This window comes from Carcharhinus amblyrhynchos, chromosome 3 (assembly GCF_965287045.1).
Source record: "Carcharhinus amblyrhynchos chromosome 3, sCarAmb.v2.hapA, whole genome shotgun sequence".
Classification (NCBI taxonomy): Eukaryota; Metazoa; Chordata; class Chondrichthyes; order Carcharhiniformes; family Carcharhinidae; genus Carcharhinus; species Carcharhinus amblyrhynchos.
Window position 1 is genome coordinate 16,018,626 of NC_137326.1, and position 14,113 is coordinate 16,032,738.

The following is a 14,113-nucleotide window of genomic DNA, read 5'->3' on the forward strand; positions in this document are numbered from 1 at the left end:
CTGGGTAGGATTGTTGTCGGTGCAGGCTCGATAAGCCGGATGGCCTCCTTCTGCACTGTAGGGATTCTATGAAACCTGCCCGAGAAGAATGGGAGTGGAAATCCTGGCCCTGGTTTCAGGCCCTGTTGCAGTAGAGATTGCCCCTAAGCTACCCAGAGCAGGAAGTGATTTGCTCCTTGGGAACCAATGAAAGGAACAAAGCCCAGAGCAAGTCACAGAAATCGGCAGAAGGGCAGAAAGCTGGAGAAGGTCAAGAGGCTCAGAAAGGTGGAACAGCCTTCACAGACTTTGGACAACCTCTGCTCAAAGGTAGCAAGGCCAAAGCCAGGACAATAAAATTAAACAGGGTCCAGAGAAAGCCCTGATCTAAAGTTTATTTATTCGTGTCACAAGTCGGCTTGCATTAACACTGCAATGAAGTTACTGCGAAAATCCCCTAGTTGCCACACTCTGGTGCCTGTTCAGATACACTGAGGGGTAATTCACCATGGCCAATTCACCTAACCAGCACATCTTTGGACTGTGGGAGGAAACCCAAGCAGACATGGGGAGACTGTACAGCCTCCACACAGACAGTGACCCATGCCAGGAATTGAACCCAGGTCCTTAGCGCTATGAGGCAGCAGTGCTAACCACTGTGCCACCATGCTGTCCCAGCTGGAATAGTTTCTCCAAATGTTCCCCAACTGAGTGGGAATCACAGAAATCCTCGAGTAGGGAAAGAAATAATGAGCGAAGGTGGCAAAGAGCCATAAAGAAACAGAGTATTAAGCCCAGAAAGGAAAAGGCTAAGGACGTCTTTCTTTCTGGCCTTAACTAGGGGCACGGAAAGACTAAGGGAGACAGTGAGCCCTGCTGGAGGAGCAGATGGTCTGGCTGTCTGAACGTTTTTTACTTTTTGAAGAGGGATGCCCCAGGATTCCCTGACAGGCACTCTGTTGGTGAGGAACTTACCTTAGCCAGGCTTAAATCAAAAAGAGTCTCCTCCCCTACTGGGTGTGCAGGAGCTCTGGCTACCCTTTCCTGATTTGAAGGGTGTCCCCAGAGAATCCTAACTGCCCTCAGAGCTGTTCAGGAAACTGCCATCCCCAGCTGGAAAGCCACTATGGAACGTAGCTGGACTGCACCTCCAGTAGAAGGCAGCATTTCCCAAGAGGATATGGAAGCTGTTGGGAGAGGGTTCCCTCCACAGCAAAAATCCCTGGCCAGGGAGCCAGGACTGATATCACTGATCACTTTTAGGCAAATTTAAATGTGGAGCAGAAAAGTTCCCAAATTCGCCCAGAGAGTGATGGTGATGCCTCACGCAGTTGATAAGCCACCCAAAGGTACAGAAACAACTGACTGGACCCTGAAAGGCAATAAATAAATGACAGAGTGACCCAAATCACATGGGACCCTCTCCTTACCCCACAATATGGGTGTAGGATAGGCCCTGCCTGAAGGCCATCCTCCTGTCACCCCAGCCCAGAAAGGCTGGCCCAGGTTCAAGGACCACCTGCCCACCTGCATTGTGCCACCCAAGTGTCTCTTGCACCAGAAGCTGGAACCCTCTGGCTAGCAATTGAGCTGGGATCCCCTAAAGAGGCCAAATTCCCTTTAAAACAACCTGTTCTACTGACCCTTGGCCTAACCCCAGCCCTTGGCTCTAACCAGCTGAGCTCCTAGTGAACAGGCAGGAGCTAAGCTCGACTCGAGCAGCTTGGCTCCTCAGGCCGGGCACCCCCAGGGTGAGGTGTCCACAATTCTCCTCCACATTGTACAGAGTTACTTGAGCATCCCTCCCCCCCCACCCCCCCACCCCCCTAACCACCCCCCCCCCCCCACCACCCCCACCCCCCTACCCCCCCCCCCCGTCTGATTATCCCCCTGTTATACCTCCAGATGAGGGATGAGGGCATAATCAGGATGAGGGCATACCCGATATCCTCAGATCGAAGTTAAACGCTGATTTTTAGCACTGAATAGACTTCTGCAGGGGATGAAACTCAAATCCTCCCAAAATCCTTCCCAAATCCCAGGACAAGGCAAGATCCCAGTGGATATCCTATCAGGCATTAAAACTCAGCAGGGGCACTGCCATTTCCCCTGTTAACTGATGTGCCGGTGTGAATGAAAGAACGCCTGTATACTTCTGCACTGTCCCTTCCTGTCGTGATCTGTTTACCATTACCCACATTGGTATTTTTCTCTCTTGCCTTGTCTCTGTGCTTTGGTTTACCACATTTTCCCTGTTTGATCCCTTGCCCTCACTATTAAAACTCCCTCTATTTCCTTAGTTATGTAGCTTGCTGGAACACCAGACCACCCCAATTGTACAGATTCCACTTTCCCCAGAACTGGTTCCAGAGCTTCAGAAACTGGAACCCACTTCTCCCACGCCAGTCCTTGAGCCACACATTCATTTCTCGAGTTTTAATTGTCCTATGCCAATTTATACATAGCTCAGGTTATAATCCAGAAATTATTTCCTTTGAGGTTCTGCTTCTTAATTTGGTGTTTAGCTCCTTAAAGTTTTTTTTAATTTAAAGTTTATTTATTAGTGTCACAAGTAGGCTTACATTAACACTACAATGAAGTTACTATGAAAATCCCTCAGTCACCACACTCTGGTGCCTGTTTGGGTACACTGAGGGAGAATTTAACACAGTCAATGCATCTAACCAGCGCGTCTTTGGGACTGTGGGGGCAAACTGGAGCACCTGGAGGAAACTCACACAAACACAGGGAGAACGTGCAAACTCCACACAGACCCAAGCTAAGAATTGAACCAATATCCCTGGCACTGTGAAGCAGCAGTGCTAACCACTGTGCCACCCACATGGATTGTGAAGAACCTCCTTATCAACCCCCTGTTTATGTCATTGGTAGCTACATGAACCTCAACCTCTGAATCCTCCCTCTCCTACTGGAATTTGGTCTCCCACACTGAGCAGATGTCTGGAATTCTGGCAACAGGCAGGCAACGCATCTGGACTTTTTACTGTTGCACTATAGAAAGCATTCTTTCTGGTTGTATCACAGCTTGGTATGGTTCCTGCTCTGCCAAAGGCCGCAAGGAATTACAAAGGGTCGTGAATGTGGCCCATTCCATCCTGCAAACCAGCCTCCCATGCATTGACTCTGTCTACACTTCCCGCTGCCTCAGAAAAGCAGCCAGCGTAATTAAGAACCGCACGCATCCCGGACATTCTCTCTTCCATCTTCTTCCGTCAGGAAAAAGATACAAAAGTCTGAGGTCACGTACCAACCGACTCAAGAACAGCTTCTTCCCTGCTGCCATCAGACTTTTGAATGAACCTATCTTATAATAAATTGATCTTTCCTTGCACCCTAGCTATGATTGTAACACTACATACTGCATCCTTTCCTTTCCTTCTCCCTTACGTACTCTATGAACTGCATGCATTGTCTGTATTGTGCACAGGAAACAATACTTTTCACTATATGTCAATACATGTGACCATAATAAATGAAAACAGAATAGTGTTAAACCCTCTCACTATACTGTCCCCAGCTACCACTACATTCTTATGTGCAACCTCTCACTTGAAAGGCTTCCTGTATCACAGTCATATTTCATTTAGATAAGGCTGTCAAACCATTAGCAGGTGTGAACATTGGAGAGCCAGTCAGGTTACAAACCTTCACAACTCTCAACAGGAGTCGGTCACATGGCAGCATGAAACATGCATACAAAAACTGCCAGCTCAATCATACGCAATGGAAATGAATGACCAAATATACAAGCACAGGCATATATGAACATCTAAGGAAGCTGTTCCTTCACCACAGTCGGCTGGTCAGGGAGAAGGGATCTAATCAGCTATACTGAATACAGAGCTAACCTCACTCCACAGGTTCACAGGTCGCCTACAACAGCAATGGAACTACGGCAGTTGCTACAACAATGACACTCTCCGGACTATCACCCAATCAAACAACAAATGTGCATACTATTAAGAGACCTGCACAATTTAAAGGTTATGCAGGTACAGAGGTTGACTGGTAGAACAAATAGTTGTTAATGAATTAGAACAGTGGGTATATAGTGGGAGTTTCTCAGATGAACAATCATACTTGTAACAGTTATCGCCAAAGAAGAAATATAAAGGGTAATTCACAGCTCTGCATGATCATGTCTGTAAATCTGCCTTTTGTATGTTAGGAAAAGAGGTTGTTTGGGTTTTAAAATGCTACCTGTCCTCTCTGGCTTTCCGGAGACATGTGACCTCCATCATGAGGCACTCACTCCGTAAGCACACGTTTTACATCAGTTCAATAACGACTTGCGCTGACAAAGCAGTCTTTGACTGCAAAACAACATCCACTGATAAAATATTTGTAATTGAGTAGTCAGTAGTTATTCTGGCAAATTGTAAAGAGAAAGAGGCTACAAAGAAAGGGCAAAGGTGTGGAAGTATGGATGAGTTACACTTGAAAAAAGCTGGAATGGACACAACTGGCTGAACTTTCTGTGAGACAATCATTTAATGGTTCTGAGTGCCAAGCAGATGTGTACTGGCACATGGGTGGTATTAATGACTAATGGTTGAGTGTCCTTTCCAGTGAATTCAATGTCATCTTTACATTGTTTCATACATTCCAAATCTTGTAAACAGCCAGAAAAGGTGTGAAACACACAATTAACACTGCGTACACGCAACACACAATTTCAATGCAGAATAATAATCTATAATTTTGTCTTTTAAAAAGCTTTTAGGTAGTTATGTGGGTACGATGAGTATAAAGGGATATACTCAATTGGGATTAGTTTAGGGGTTTTAAAAAAAAGGGCGGCATGGACAAGTTGGGCTCAAATCGCTGATGCTATCTGCGTGGGTTTCCTCCGGGTGCTCTGGCTTCCTCCCACAGTCCAAAGATGTGCGGGTTAGGTTGATTGGCCATGCTAAGAAATTGCCCCTTAGTGTCCAGGGATGTGTAAGTTAGAGGGATTAGTGGGTATAATATGTAGGGATATGGGGTTAGGGCCTGGGTGGGATTGTGTTTGGTGCAGACTCGATGGGCCGAAACGCCTCTTTCTGCACTGTAGGGTTCTATGAAAAAACACAACAATTCCTGGTATTAGAGTCATGGAGGTTTACAGCATGGAAACAGGCCCTTCAGCCCAACTTGTCCATGCAAGCCCATGCAGGCTTCAAATAGAAACTCCCGTGGATTGATCTTCACAGCAGAGATCTTGCATTGGGGTGGCACAGTGGTTAGCACTGTTGCCTCACAGTGCTAGGGGATCCTGGGTTCGATTCCCTCGGGTCACTATCTGTGCGGAATTTGCATGTTCTCCCCGTATCTGCGTGGATTTCCTCTGGGTGCTCTGGTTTCTTCCCACACTCAAAAGGTGTGCGGATTAGGTGGATTGGCCATGCTTTTAGTGACAGGGGGCTTAGCAGGGTAAACTACATGGGTTATGGGGATAGGTTTGGGTGGATTGTTGTCAGTGCAGGCTTGATGGACCAAATGACCTCCTTCTGCATGGTGTTGTTCGTCCATCATCGTCGATGAGGAGCTCGACACCATTAGTCATTTTGATGCTGGATGCGGTGCATCCAAAGATGACTGATCAGACCAATTTGGGCATGGAATGTCCTGACACATACTGGACAGACTCGTGTAGACACTGTAGTTGTTGTGCTGGTGGCTCTGGACTTGCGCAGCTCGCGCTTAAGTTGCGCTGATGATGATGATGGTGTCGAGACTAGCGCCTGATTTGGATTAAAGTGAGGAAGAGTTGAGCAGCGTCAGCCTCTGTCTCTCTCTCTCTTCCCAATTCCCATCTGGATCCAGTGGCAAGACAAGAGTCAAGAAGGCTGGAGATGGAACTAGGCACAGTGGATGACCAGAACAACTTCTGTGTCTTGTCCTGTTCTTCGCAATCCACGACGCTTGAAGAGACCACCTTCTTGACTGTTGGACCTTCCACTGGTCTCGTCCGCTCAATCCACTGGAGCCTGTCTTCACATGCTGGGATTGACATCTCCCTATCTCACCGAGGGTTGAGGCCCGTCGACTACCCTCACCTGGTTTAGCTGGCCCGTTGCTCGGGGTGTGGTCACTGTCACATGCAAACAGAGTCCATTCACTCATCCTACAGATTTGGGAGGAAACAGAATTTCTTGCACATCCTCGTCCTCCTATCCTCCCACCCCCGGCCAACTTCAGAAGTGCAACAGTTGTAGCTATCGTTAAGAAAGGAGATAAATCCTGCCATGGAAACTATCAAGTCTTTCTCTCAGAGAAAATCCTGATGGGCTCTCTGGTGTCTGCTTCTCCCTGAGGCTGAGGAAATCCTGTCTGAGGCACAATGTGGATTTAGACCTTACAGATTCATACAATCCTTACAGTGCAGAAGGAGGCCATTCAGCCCGTCCTCAAAAAATTCCAGAAGACTTGTCAAGCATGATTGGAATTGGATAATTATCTGAAGATGAAAGATTTACAGGTTTACAGGGAATAGGACCAGCAGAGGGCCTCTTATAGAGAGCCATCATGGATCAGAAGGGCCAAATGGCCTTATTCTGTGTTCTAACCAGGATATGAATCTATCATTGTTACATGCATCATCATAAACTTTTGTCTCAGTTCATGCTTTCCATTGCTCAGGTAACAAGTCTCCTTTCAGTTGCACACCATATAAAATACTCAGTTAACCTTTCTTAATATGTTTATTTTTTTAAAAAATGACACAAAGCGGCTCTTACACAAAGGCTGAACAAACACTCGGTGTATTGAATACATTTGGACGGTCTGAGATATGTTTCTGTTTTTTTTGCTCCGCACCCAACACTCTTGCGTACAACTGTGACCACAATTTCTCAATAGATTCAAGAGGGAAAAAGGTTGTTCAGTTAAATAAATAACATGGTTTAATTAGCTGTACATTGTGTTCACCACAGAATGATCAATTCTTAAGGATGAAGCATTGAGAAAATTAGTCCAAGCTCCAGTTGGTCACTAATCGGAGGAGACTTTGGCGCTTGTCAGATTTCTGAAGCTTGGTGTTTTTTTTGTTGGACCTTAGAGTTTGCCATCCAAACATTAGTTTTTTTTTTACACAGAGAGTGGTGAATGCCTGGAACGCGCTGCCCGTGGAGGTAGTAGCGGCAGTTAAGAGACAACTAGACAAATATATGAATTGGACGGGAATGGAAAGGTACGGATTCTGTAAGTGCATAGGGTTTTAGTTTAGGCAGACATCATGGTCGGTGCAGGCTTGGAGGGCCAAAGGGCCTGTTCCTGTGCTGTACTGTTCTTTGTTCAAAGTGAACGTCCAGTTTATCCAAGGACTCAATTTCGTAACAGCCAAATGGGCCTTTTGACTCCTTTGGTGGAAACTGGATTCCCAAAGGTTAATATGCAAAATCGCGACATGAGGTGATGTGGATTGTGAAGATATTTTCTCCAAAAAAAAAGTGCATTAATGCTTGTATACTCCACGGAGAAAAACCCATCATAAATGGGAAGCCATAAAATAACGGAGGCACAGTGGTTAGCATTGCAGCCTCACAGCGCCAGGGGCCCCTGGGTTCGATTCCCATTGTGTGTGTGGAGTTTGCACATTCTCTCCGTGTCTGTGTGGTTTTCTGCCGGGTGCTCCGGTTTTTTCCCACAATTCAAAGATGTGTGGGTTAGGCGGATTGGCCATTCTAAATTGCCCCTTAGTGTCTGGGGGGCTAGCTGGGGTAAATGCATAAGGTTATGGGTATAGGGCATGAATGGGATTGTGGTCAGTACAGACTCGATGGGCCGAATGGCCTCCTTTTGCACTGTAGGATACTATGATACTTTAGGAATGTGAGTGAATAGAAGTAAATGGTAGTGGTGGGGTACCGAGATAACAAGAGTACAGAGGAATTGAATCAAACACATCTTAATTTGGATCAAACCTTGAGATACTTCAACTTCATTCTTCTGGAGCCTGATGGTAACAAGTTTATAAGAAGCAGGCAAAAGGCCCAGGACATTAATGCCCATCCTATCACAGGTGTGTTTCCCATTCTTCATTGTGGAGCACTGTTATTCTTGGCAACCTGCACCGACCTTCATAGAAACCCCACAGTGCAGAAGGAGGCCATTCGGTCCATCAAATGTGCACCAACTCTCCAACGTAGCATCTTACCTCAGGCCCCATCCCTGTAACCCCGCATATTTACCCAGCTAATTCCCCTAACCTACACATGTTTGAACACTGGGGGATAATTTATTGTGGCCCAATCAACCTAACCAGCACATCTCTGGGGGAGGAAATCATAAGAACATAAGAAATAGGAGCAGGAGTAGGCCAACTAGCCCTTCGAGCCTGCCCCGCCATTCAATAAGATCAACCCCCTCAACTCCGGCATCAGCCTAGTAAACCTCCTCTGCACTCCCTCCAAGGCCAAAATATCCTTGCGTAAGTACGGCGCCCAAAACTGCACACAGTACTCCAGCTGCAGCCTCACCAATGCCCTATACAGCCGCAGCAAGACCTCCCTACTTTTATATTCAATCCCCCTCGCTATGAAGGCCAGCATCCCATTCGCCTTCCTGACCACCTGCTGCACCTGCAAGCTGGGTTTTTGCGACTCATGCACAAGGACCCCGAGGTCCCTCAGCACCGTCGCCTGCTGCAGGTTTTCTCCACGTAAGTAATAATCCTTCCTACCATTATTCCTACCAAAGTGGACCACCTCGCACTTGCCAACATTAAATTCCATTTGCCATTTCCTGGCCCATTCGCCCAGCCTATCTAGATCTTTCTGTAGACTCTCCCCACCCTCCGCACAATTTGCCTTTCCACCAATTTTGGAAAGGCAAATTGTGCGGAGGGTGGGGAGAGTCTACAGAAGGATCTAGATATAACACCCCCTCATGCAGACACAGGGAGAACTCTGCACAGACAGTCACCCAAGGCCGGAATTGAACCTGGGTCCCTGGAATGGTGAGGCAGCAGTGCTAACCACTGGGCCACCATGCCACCCGTGGACCTCTGTCCTACCCTTGTGGAGAATGGATATTAACAGTGAGCACTTTCTTTAAACAAAAGGTAGGATGGACAGTAAGTGCAAAGTCCTAGTCCACTATTTCCTGCACAGAATTCCAGCATTCAGCCCTATTCAATGGAGAGTTGTTGAGCATAAATAAAGAGGAGGAGAGAAAATTGGAAGAAGGAGCATCTTCGGCCTCTTCTGTTAATCAACATAAAGGTTTCAACAGCTTGGCAACATTTCCAGAATATAACAATGTGACCCAGCAGATGCAAGTTGAAAATCTATCATATCCTCATGGTTTGAATGTTTACTGAATGTCCGGTCTGCCAACCCTAAATCTGAGGAGATGCGGTGAAGTTTTAGACTTACTGTTAGGGGAGATAGACCTCCATGCTGGGATTTTCAGTGACCAATTAATTATCATGAGAAATGATCCGAGATACCTGGTTATAAGTGCAACGTGATAGTTAAGATATGTTGAGTCCCTTTGCGAATATATGACCAAAAGGCTGGAGTTTCCATTGTGAATTCGGGTGGAATGATTGTGAATAAGTGCTCTGAAGTAAGTAGCCCTGAGAGTAAAAGTTCATTCTCCCTAGCATTGACTCTTCTCTCTTAGTCCTTGCTGCCTCTGAGTCTCTTTTCATCTTCCTCTTTCATCCATGGTAAGTATTGCTATCTTCCAGGATGTATTAACCTTGCCATGTGTCCCCATGAAGCTGATCTTAAACCTTGATCCAGTACATGAAAAAAAAGGTGCAGATCTTGATTATTCCCTCCATATATCAATTCTTGGGTTAAATTCCTAACAAACTCCAATCTCCTCCTGTTGCTTTTAACCTCTCAAAAAGCAGGTGACATGGACTTCATGGAGTTGTTTGCTTGCAATGGATTTCCATCTGTCTGTCAGACATTGTCCTTTATTATGGAGGCACACAAAAGGCATGAGGTTCATCTAAAAAAAATTAACAGGTCTAATTCTGCCATTTAACCACTAAGGCCTCAACTCTCACACTTCCTCTCTTGTTATAGGTGAGACTTTTTTAACATCAGATCCAACCAACCTCAGTCTGACCAGTCACACTCCTCGCTGCAGAGAAGCCCGTGTCCCTGTAACTTTGTGCACTTGTCTATCCTGTCCCTCAGCATTTGCATCTTCTCGGACTGCTGGATCTTATGTGCCAGAAACTTCGTGCTGAGCTTGAGACTGCAGGGAAGCCCTGGAGTGGAGAGCAGTGTGTGCACCAGGCTCGGAAAATCCTTCAGCATTCGGTATTTGGGGATCTTGGTGAATATTTCTGGAACGTTCTCTTTGCTACACAGTCCATCAAAATAGATAATACTGTAATCTTTTATCCTCCTGTTTCTTGAAAAGTCATTGAAAACACAAGCCATTGAGGTATTGAAAAGGTCATGCAAGTCACTGTGCTCGAGTTGGCTTTCTCGATCCAATGCACTCCATTGGTTGTACATTCTTTGGCTTCTTTTTGACCAGATGATTATTATCTTTCCTCCTTCGCGCTCGACAAGTTCCCTCTTGCTGTAAAGCCAAGAGACAATACCAATCTCTGCCACTGTGCCTGCATCCCATAGGTCCAGGATGACGTTGCAGTGTAGTTCAGTCTTCAGAATATCTGCAAAAGCACAGATCAATGTTTTGTGCTCTTCAGAATCTGGGGAGTACATCACCAGCACTGTTCTTTTCCAGAGTGGGGCTGCAGAGACACACAAAAAAAAGGAGATTTAGGATTGTTGTGGGCTTTAATGTCAGCCTTTTAATTGATCAAAACTTTAACCTGTAAGCAACCAGACCAAAAGTTCTCTTAAATAGCTGTTTTAATCAAGCTAAATAGGTCGGACCCTGGAAAGTCACAACTCACAGTCTGTAACTAGCCAGTGTGCAGAAATACACAAGCAATTACAGTTTCAAAATTGATTACAAGTAATTAGCACACACCAATCGCTATCACCCTATGCTTGCTTCATTATAATTTCCAATCAGCGTGACAACTTAATATATCATTGTTGCAAATTATCACTGATCCAGTTTGTGTCTGCGTTTATATATCACTCCCTTTTCCTAGTTCCAGATGTCTGATTTAATGAGCTGTGCCCAGACTAATGGCCTTGGTGCTTATCTGTGAAGGCTCTTATAAGAAGACCTTATTTCCATAGTCGCTTGTGTGAGTTTTAAACTTGTGCGATTATTAATCCTTTCAAGGATCAAGCTTTCTCATTACTTGCAGGATAGGAATGTTGGATTGTGGCTTCTTAAGCACCAGCCACTCTTCAGCATTATTTTCCAAAACCTTTCTCTCATTTGTGAGGTAAAGATAGGGAATGGAAACAGACTAAAAATATCAGCGCTGAACCCCATTTTATTTGCTCTCAATGATTGCAATCTTTAGCAAGGAACTACTGGATTTGGATGGTGGCTGCTGCTCCTTAAAGGCACATGGTACAAAAAACCCATGCTTCACCCAGACAAAGCAGGTGGCACTCATGGAGTTGAACCACTGTCATTGAGGGATATTCAGATGTGACAGTCTCTGCTGCAGGAACCAGAAGTGTACAGATGAGAAGTTTATATCAGGTGTGGGATGGCTGGGGATCACTGTGGGAATATGACTCCATTCTCAAGGTATGAGAATGAATGAGGCATAGTTATGGGTAAGTTTACAGTCAGCACACAGATTGGATAGGAGGGTTGGTCAAGTAGTATTATCACTAGATGACTAATCCAGAAACTCAGCTAATGTTCTGGAGACCCGGGTTTGAATCCCACCATGACAGATGGTGGAATTTGAGTTCAATAAAAAATATTTGGAATTAAGAATTTATAATGACCATGAAACTACTGTCGATTGTCATGAAAAACCCATCTCGTTCACTAATGTCATTTAGGGAAGGAAATGTGCCTTCCTTACCTGGTCTGGCCTTTATGTGACTCCAGAGTCACAGCAACGTGGTTGACTCTCAACTGCCCTCTGAGATGGTCAAGAAAGCTAATTAGTTCAAGGGTGGCCAGCCAGCAACACGCGTGTCCCATGAATAAATGTTTTAATAAGTGAGACCTTCTGACTGCAATGTTAACTGGATTGATTCCAGAACAATTCTGTGTTGTGGATATTAACCAAACTAATCTTTTAAGAGGCGCTTTTTAAAAAAACAGTTATACAGTGAGTTGCATTACTCGAAAGGGTAGTAGAAGTAGATTGAGCAATAGTTTTGAAAAGGGAATTGGGTACAGTATGCATTTGAAAAGGAGAAATTTGCAGTGCTATGGGGAAAGTGCCGGAGATTAGGACTAACTAGATGACTTTTCAAAGAACAGGCATAGACATAATGGCCTCTATGCTACATAAATCTTGAATATAGTTTTATGTTACCTGATGCAACTTTAGTTGTAATCTTCCAGACTATGTAAATAAACATCATCATAACAGCTAATGCAGCCACTGTGCCTAAGATTCCCAGCCCAATCCAATGACGGGAGTCTGGGAAACAAACGACAAGAAAAAAGACATTTTAGAAAACAAGTTGGAACAGAATGTATACAGATTGAATTTAACAGAATCATAGAATCCCTACAGTGCAGAGGGAGGCCATCTGGCCCATCAAGTTTGCACCAACCACAATTCTACCCAGACCCTCTCCCGTAACCCCACATACTTACCCCACAGCCAGTTCTCCTGACACTAAGGGACAATTTATCATGGCCAATCAACCTAACCCACGCATCTTTGGGCTGTGGGAGGAAACTGGAGCACCTGGAGGAAACCCACGCAGACATGGGAAGAATGTGCAAACTCCACACAGACAGGGACCCGAGGCCAGAATTGAACCCGGGTCCCTGGCACTGTGAGGCAGCAGTGCTAATCACTGTGCCACCATGTCACCTTAAGAAATGTTCGATTTGATAGAAATTGTAAAATGTACTGTTTGCATTTTGAGCAACTTGAAGTTAGAATGTAAGGATTCTCACTGCATCGCGCTCAGTGCAATGAACTAAAATATATGGTCTTCTAAAATAAGTTGTAACACTTACAGTTTGGACAAAGCACCTGCTTCCCAGAGAAAACCACATCAGATCGCCACACCTATGAAAGAGATTTTAACAAAGTGTTAAATTCTCTAATAGATACTGCAGTGACATTGAAATTCCTCTCCATTTTACCTGCTTCTTACTAGGTTATGCCACTAATGAAAAAAAAATCCCTTAAAGGGGCACTAACTTCACACTGGACTATGCTATTAATGACCTTCCCTCCATCATAATGTCAGAAGTGATAATGTTCGCCAATGACTGCACAATGTTCAGTACAATTTGCAACTTCTCAGATAATAATGTTCAAATGCGACAAGATCTGGACAATATCCAGCCTTGGACTAACAAATGGCAAGCAACGTTCATGCCACACAAATGCCAGGAAGTCACCATCACCATAAGAGACAATCTAACAACTGCCTCGTGATGCTCAATAGTGTCACTGAATCCCCCACTGTCAACATCCTTGGGGTTACCATTGATCAGAAACTCAACTGCACTCACCATGTAAGCACAATGGCTATAAGAGCAAGTCAGAAGCAGTGAGTAACTCACCTCCTGACTCCCCAAAGCCTGTCTACCATCTGTACGGCAAAAGTCAGGAATGTGATGAAATATTCCCCACTTGCCTGGTTGGATGCAGTCCAACAACACTCAAGAAGCTTTGCACCATCCAGGACAAAGCAGCCCACTTGATTGGCACCACATCTACAAACATCCACTCCCTCCACCACTGATACTTAGTAGCAGCAATGTGTACTATCTACAAGATGCACTGTAACAATTTACCAAAGATCCTTTGATAACACCTTCCAAACTCACGATCACTTCCATCTAGGAGGACAAGGGGCAGCAGATACATGGGAACACCTCCAAATTCCTCTCCAAGTCACTCACCATCCTGACTTGGAAATATATCACCGTTTCTTCGCAGTCACTGGATCAACATCCCGGAATTCCTTCCCTAACGGCATTGTGGCTCAACCCAGAACATATGGATTGCAACAATTCAAGAAGGCAGTTCACCACCACCTTCTCAAGGGCAACTAGGGATGGGCAATAAATGCTGGCCAGCCAT

At 45.2% G+C, this 14,113-nt stretch overlaps 1 protein-coding gene across 2 annotated transcripts in view; it reads right to left on the reverse strand.

The window, feature by feature from the left end:
• Positions 1 to 8,882: 8,882 nt before the first annotated feature.
• The window catches only part of LOC145341344 (interleukin-17 receptor E-like), a 78,142-nt gene continuing 72,911 nt past the window's right edge, over positions 8,883 to 14,113 (reverse strand). For both annotated transcript variants that reach the window (XM_080186264.1, XM_080186265.1), the window contains 3 exons: positions 13,036 to 13,087; positions 12,377 to 12,484; positions 8,883 to 10,702 (listed from right to left, as the gene is read on the reverse strand). In XM_080186264.1, coding sequence (XP_080042390.1) covers positions 10,053 to 10,702; positions 12,377 to 12,484; positions 13,036 to 13,087 — 810 coding nt within the window. In that variant the 3' untranslated portion in view covers positions 8,883 to 10,052. The remainder of the gene's footprint in view (positions 10,703 to 12,376; positions 12,485 to 13,035; positions 13,088 to 14,113) is intronic.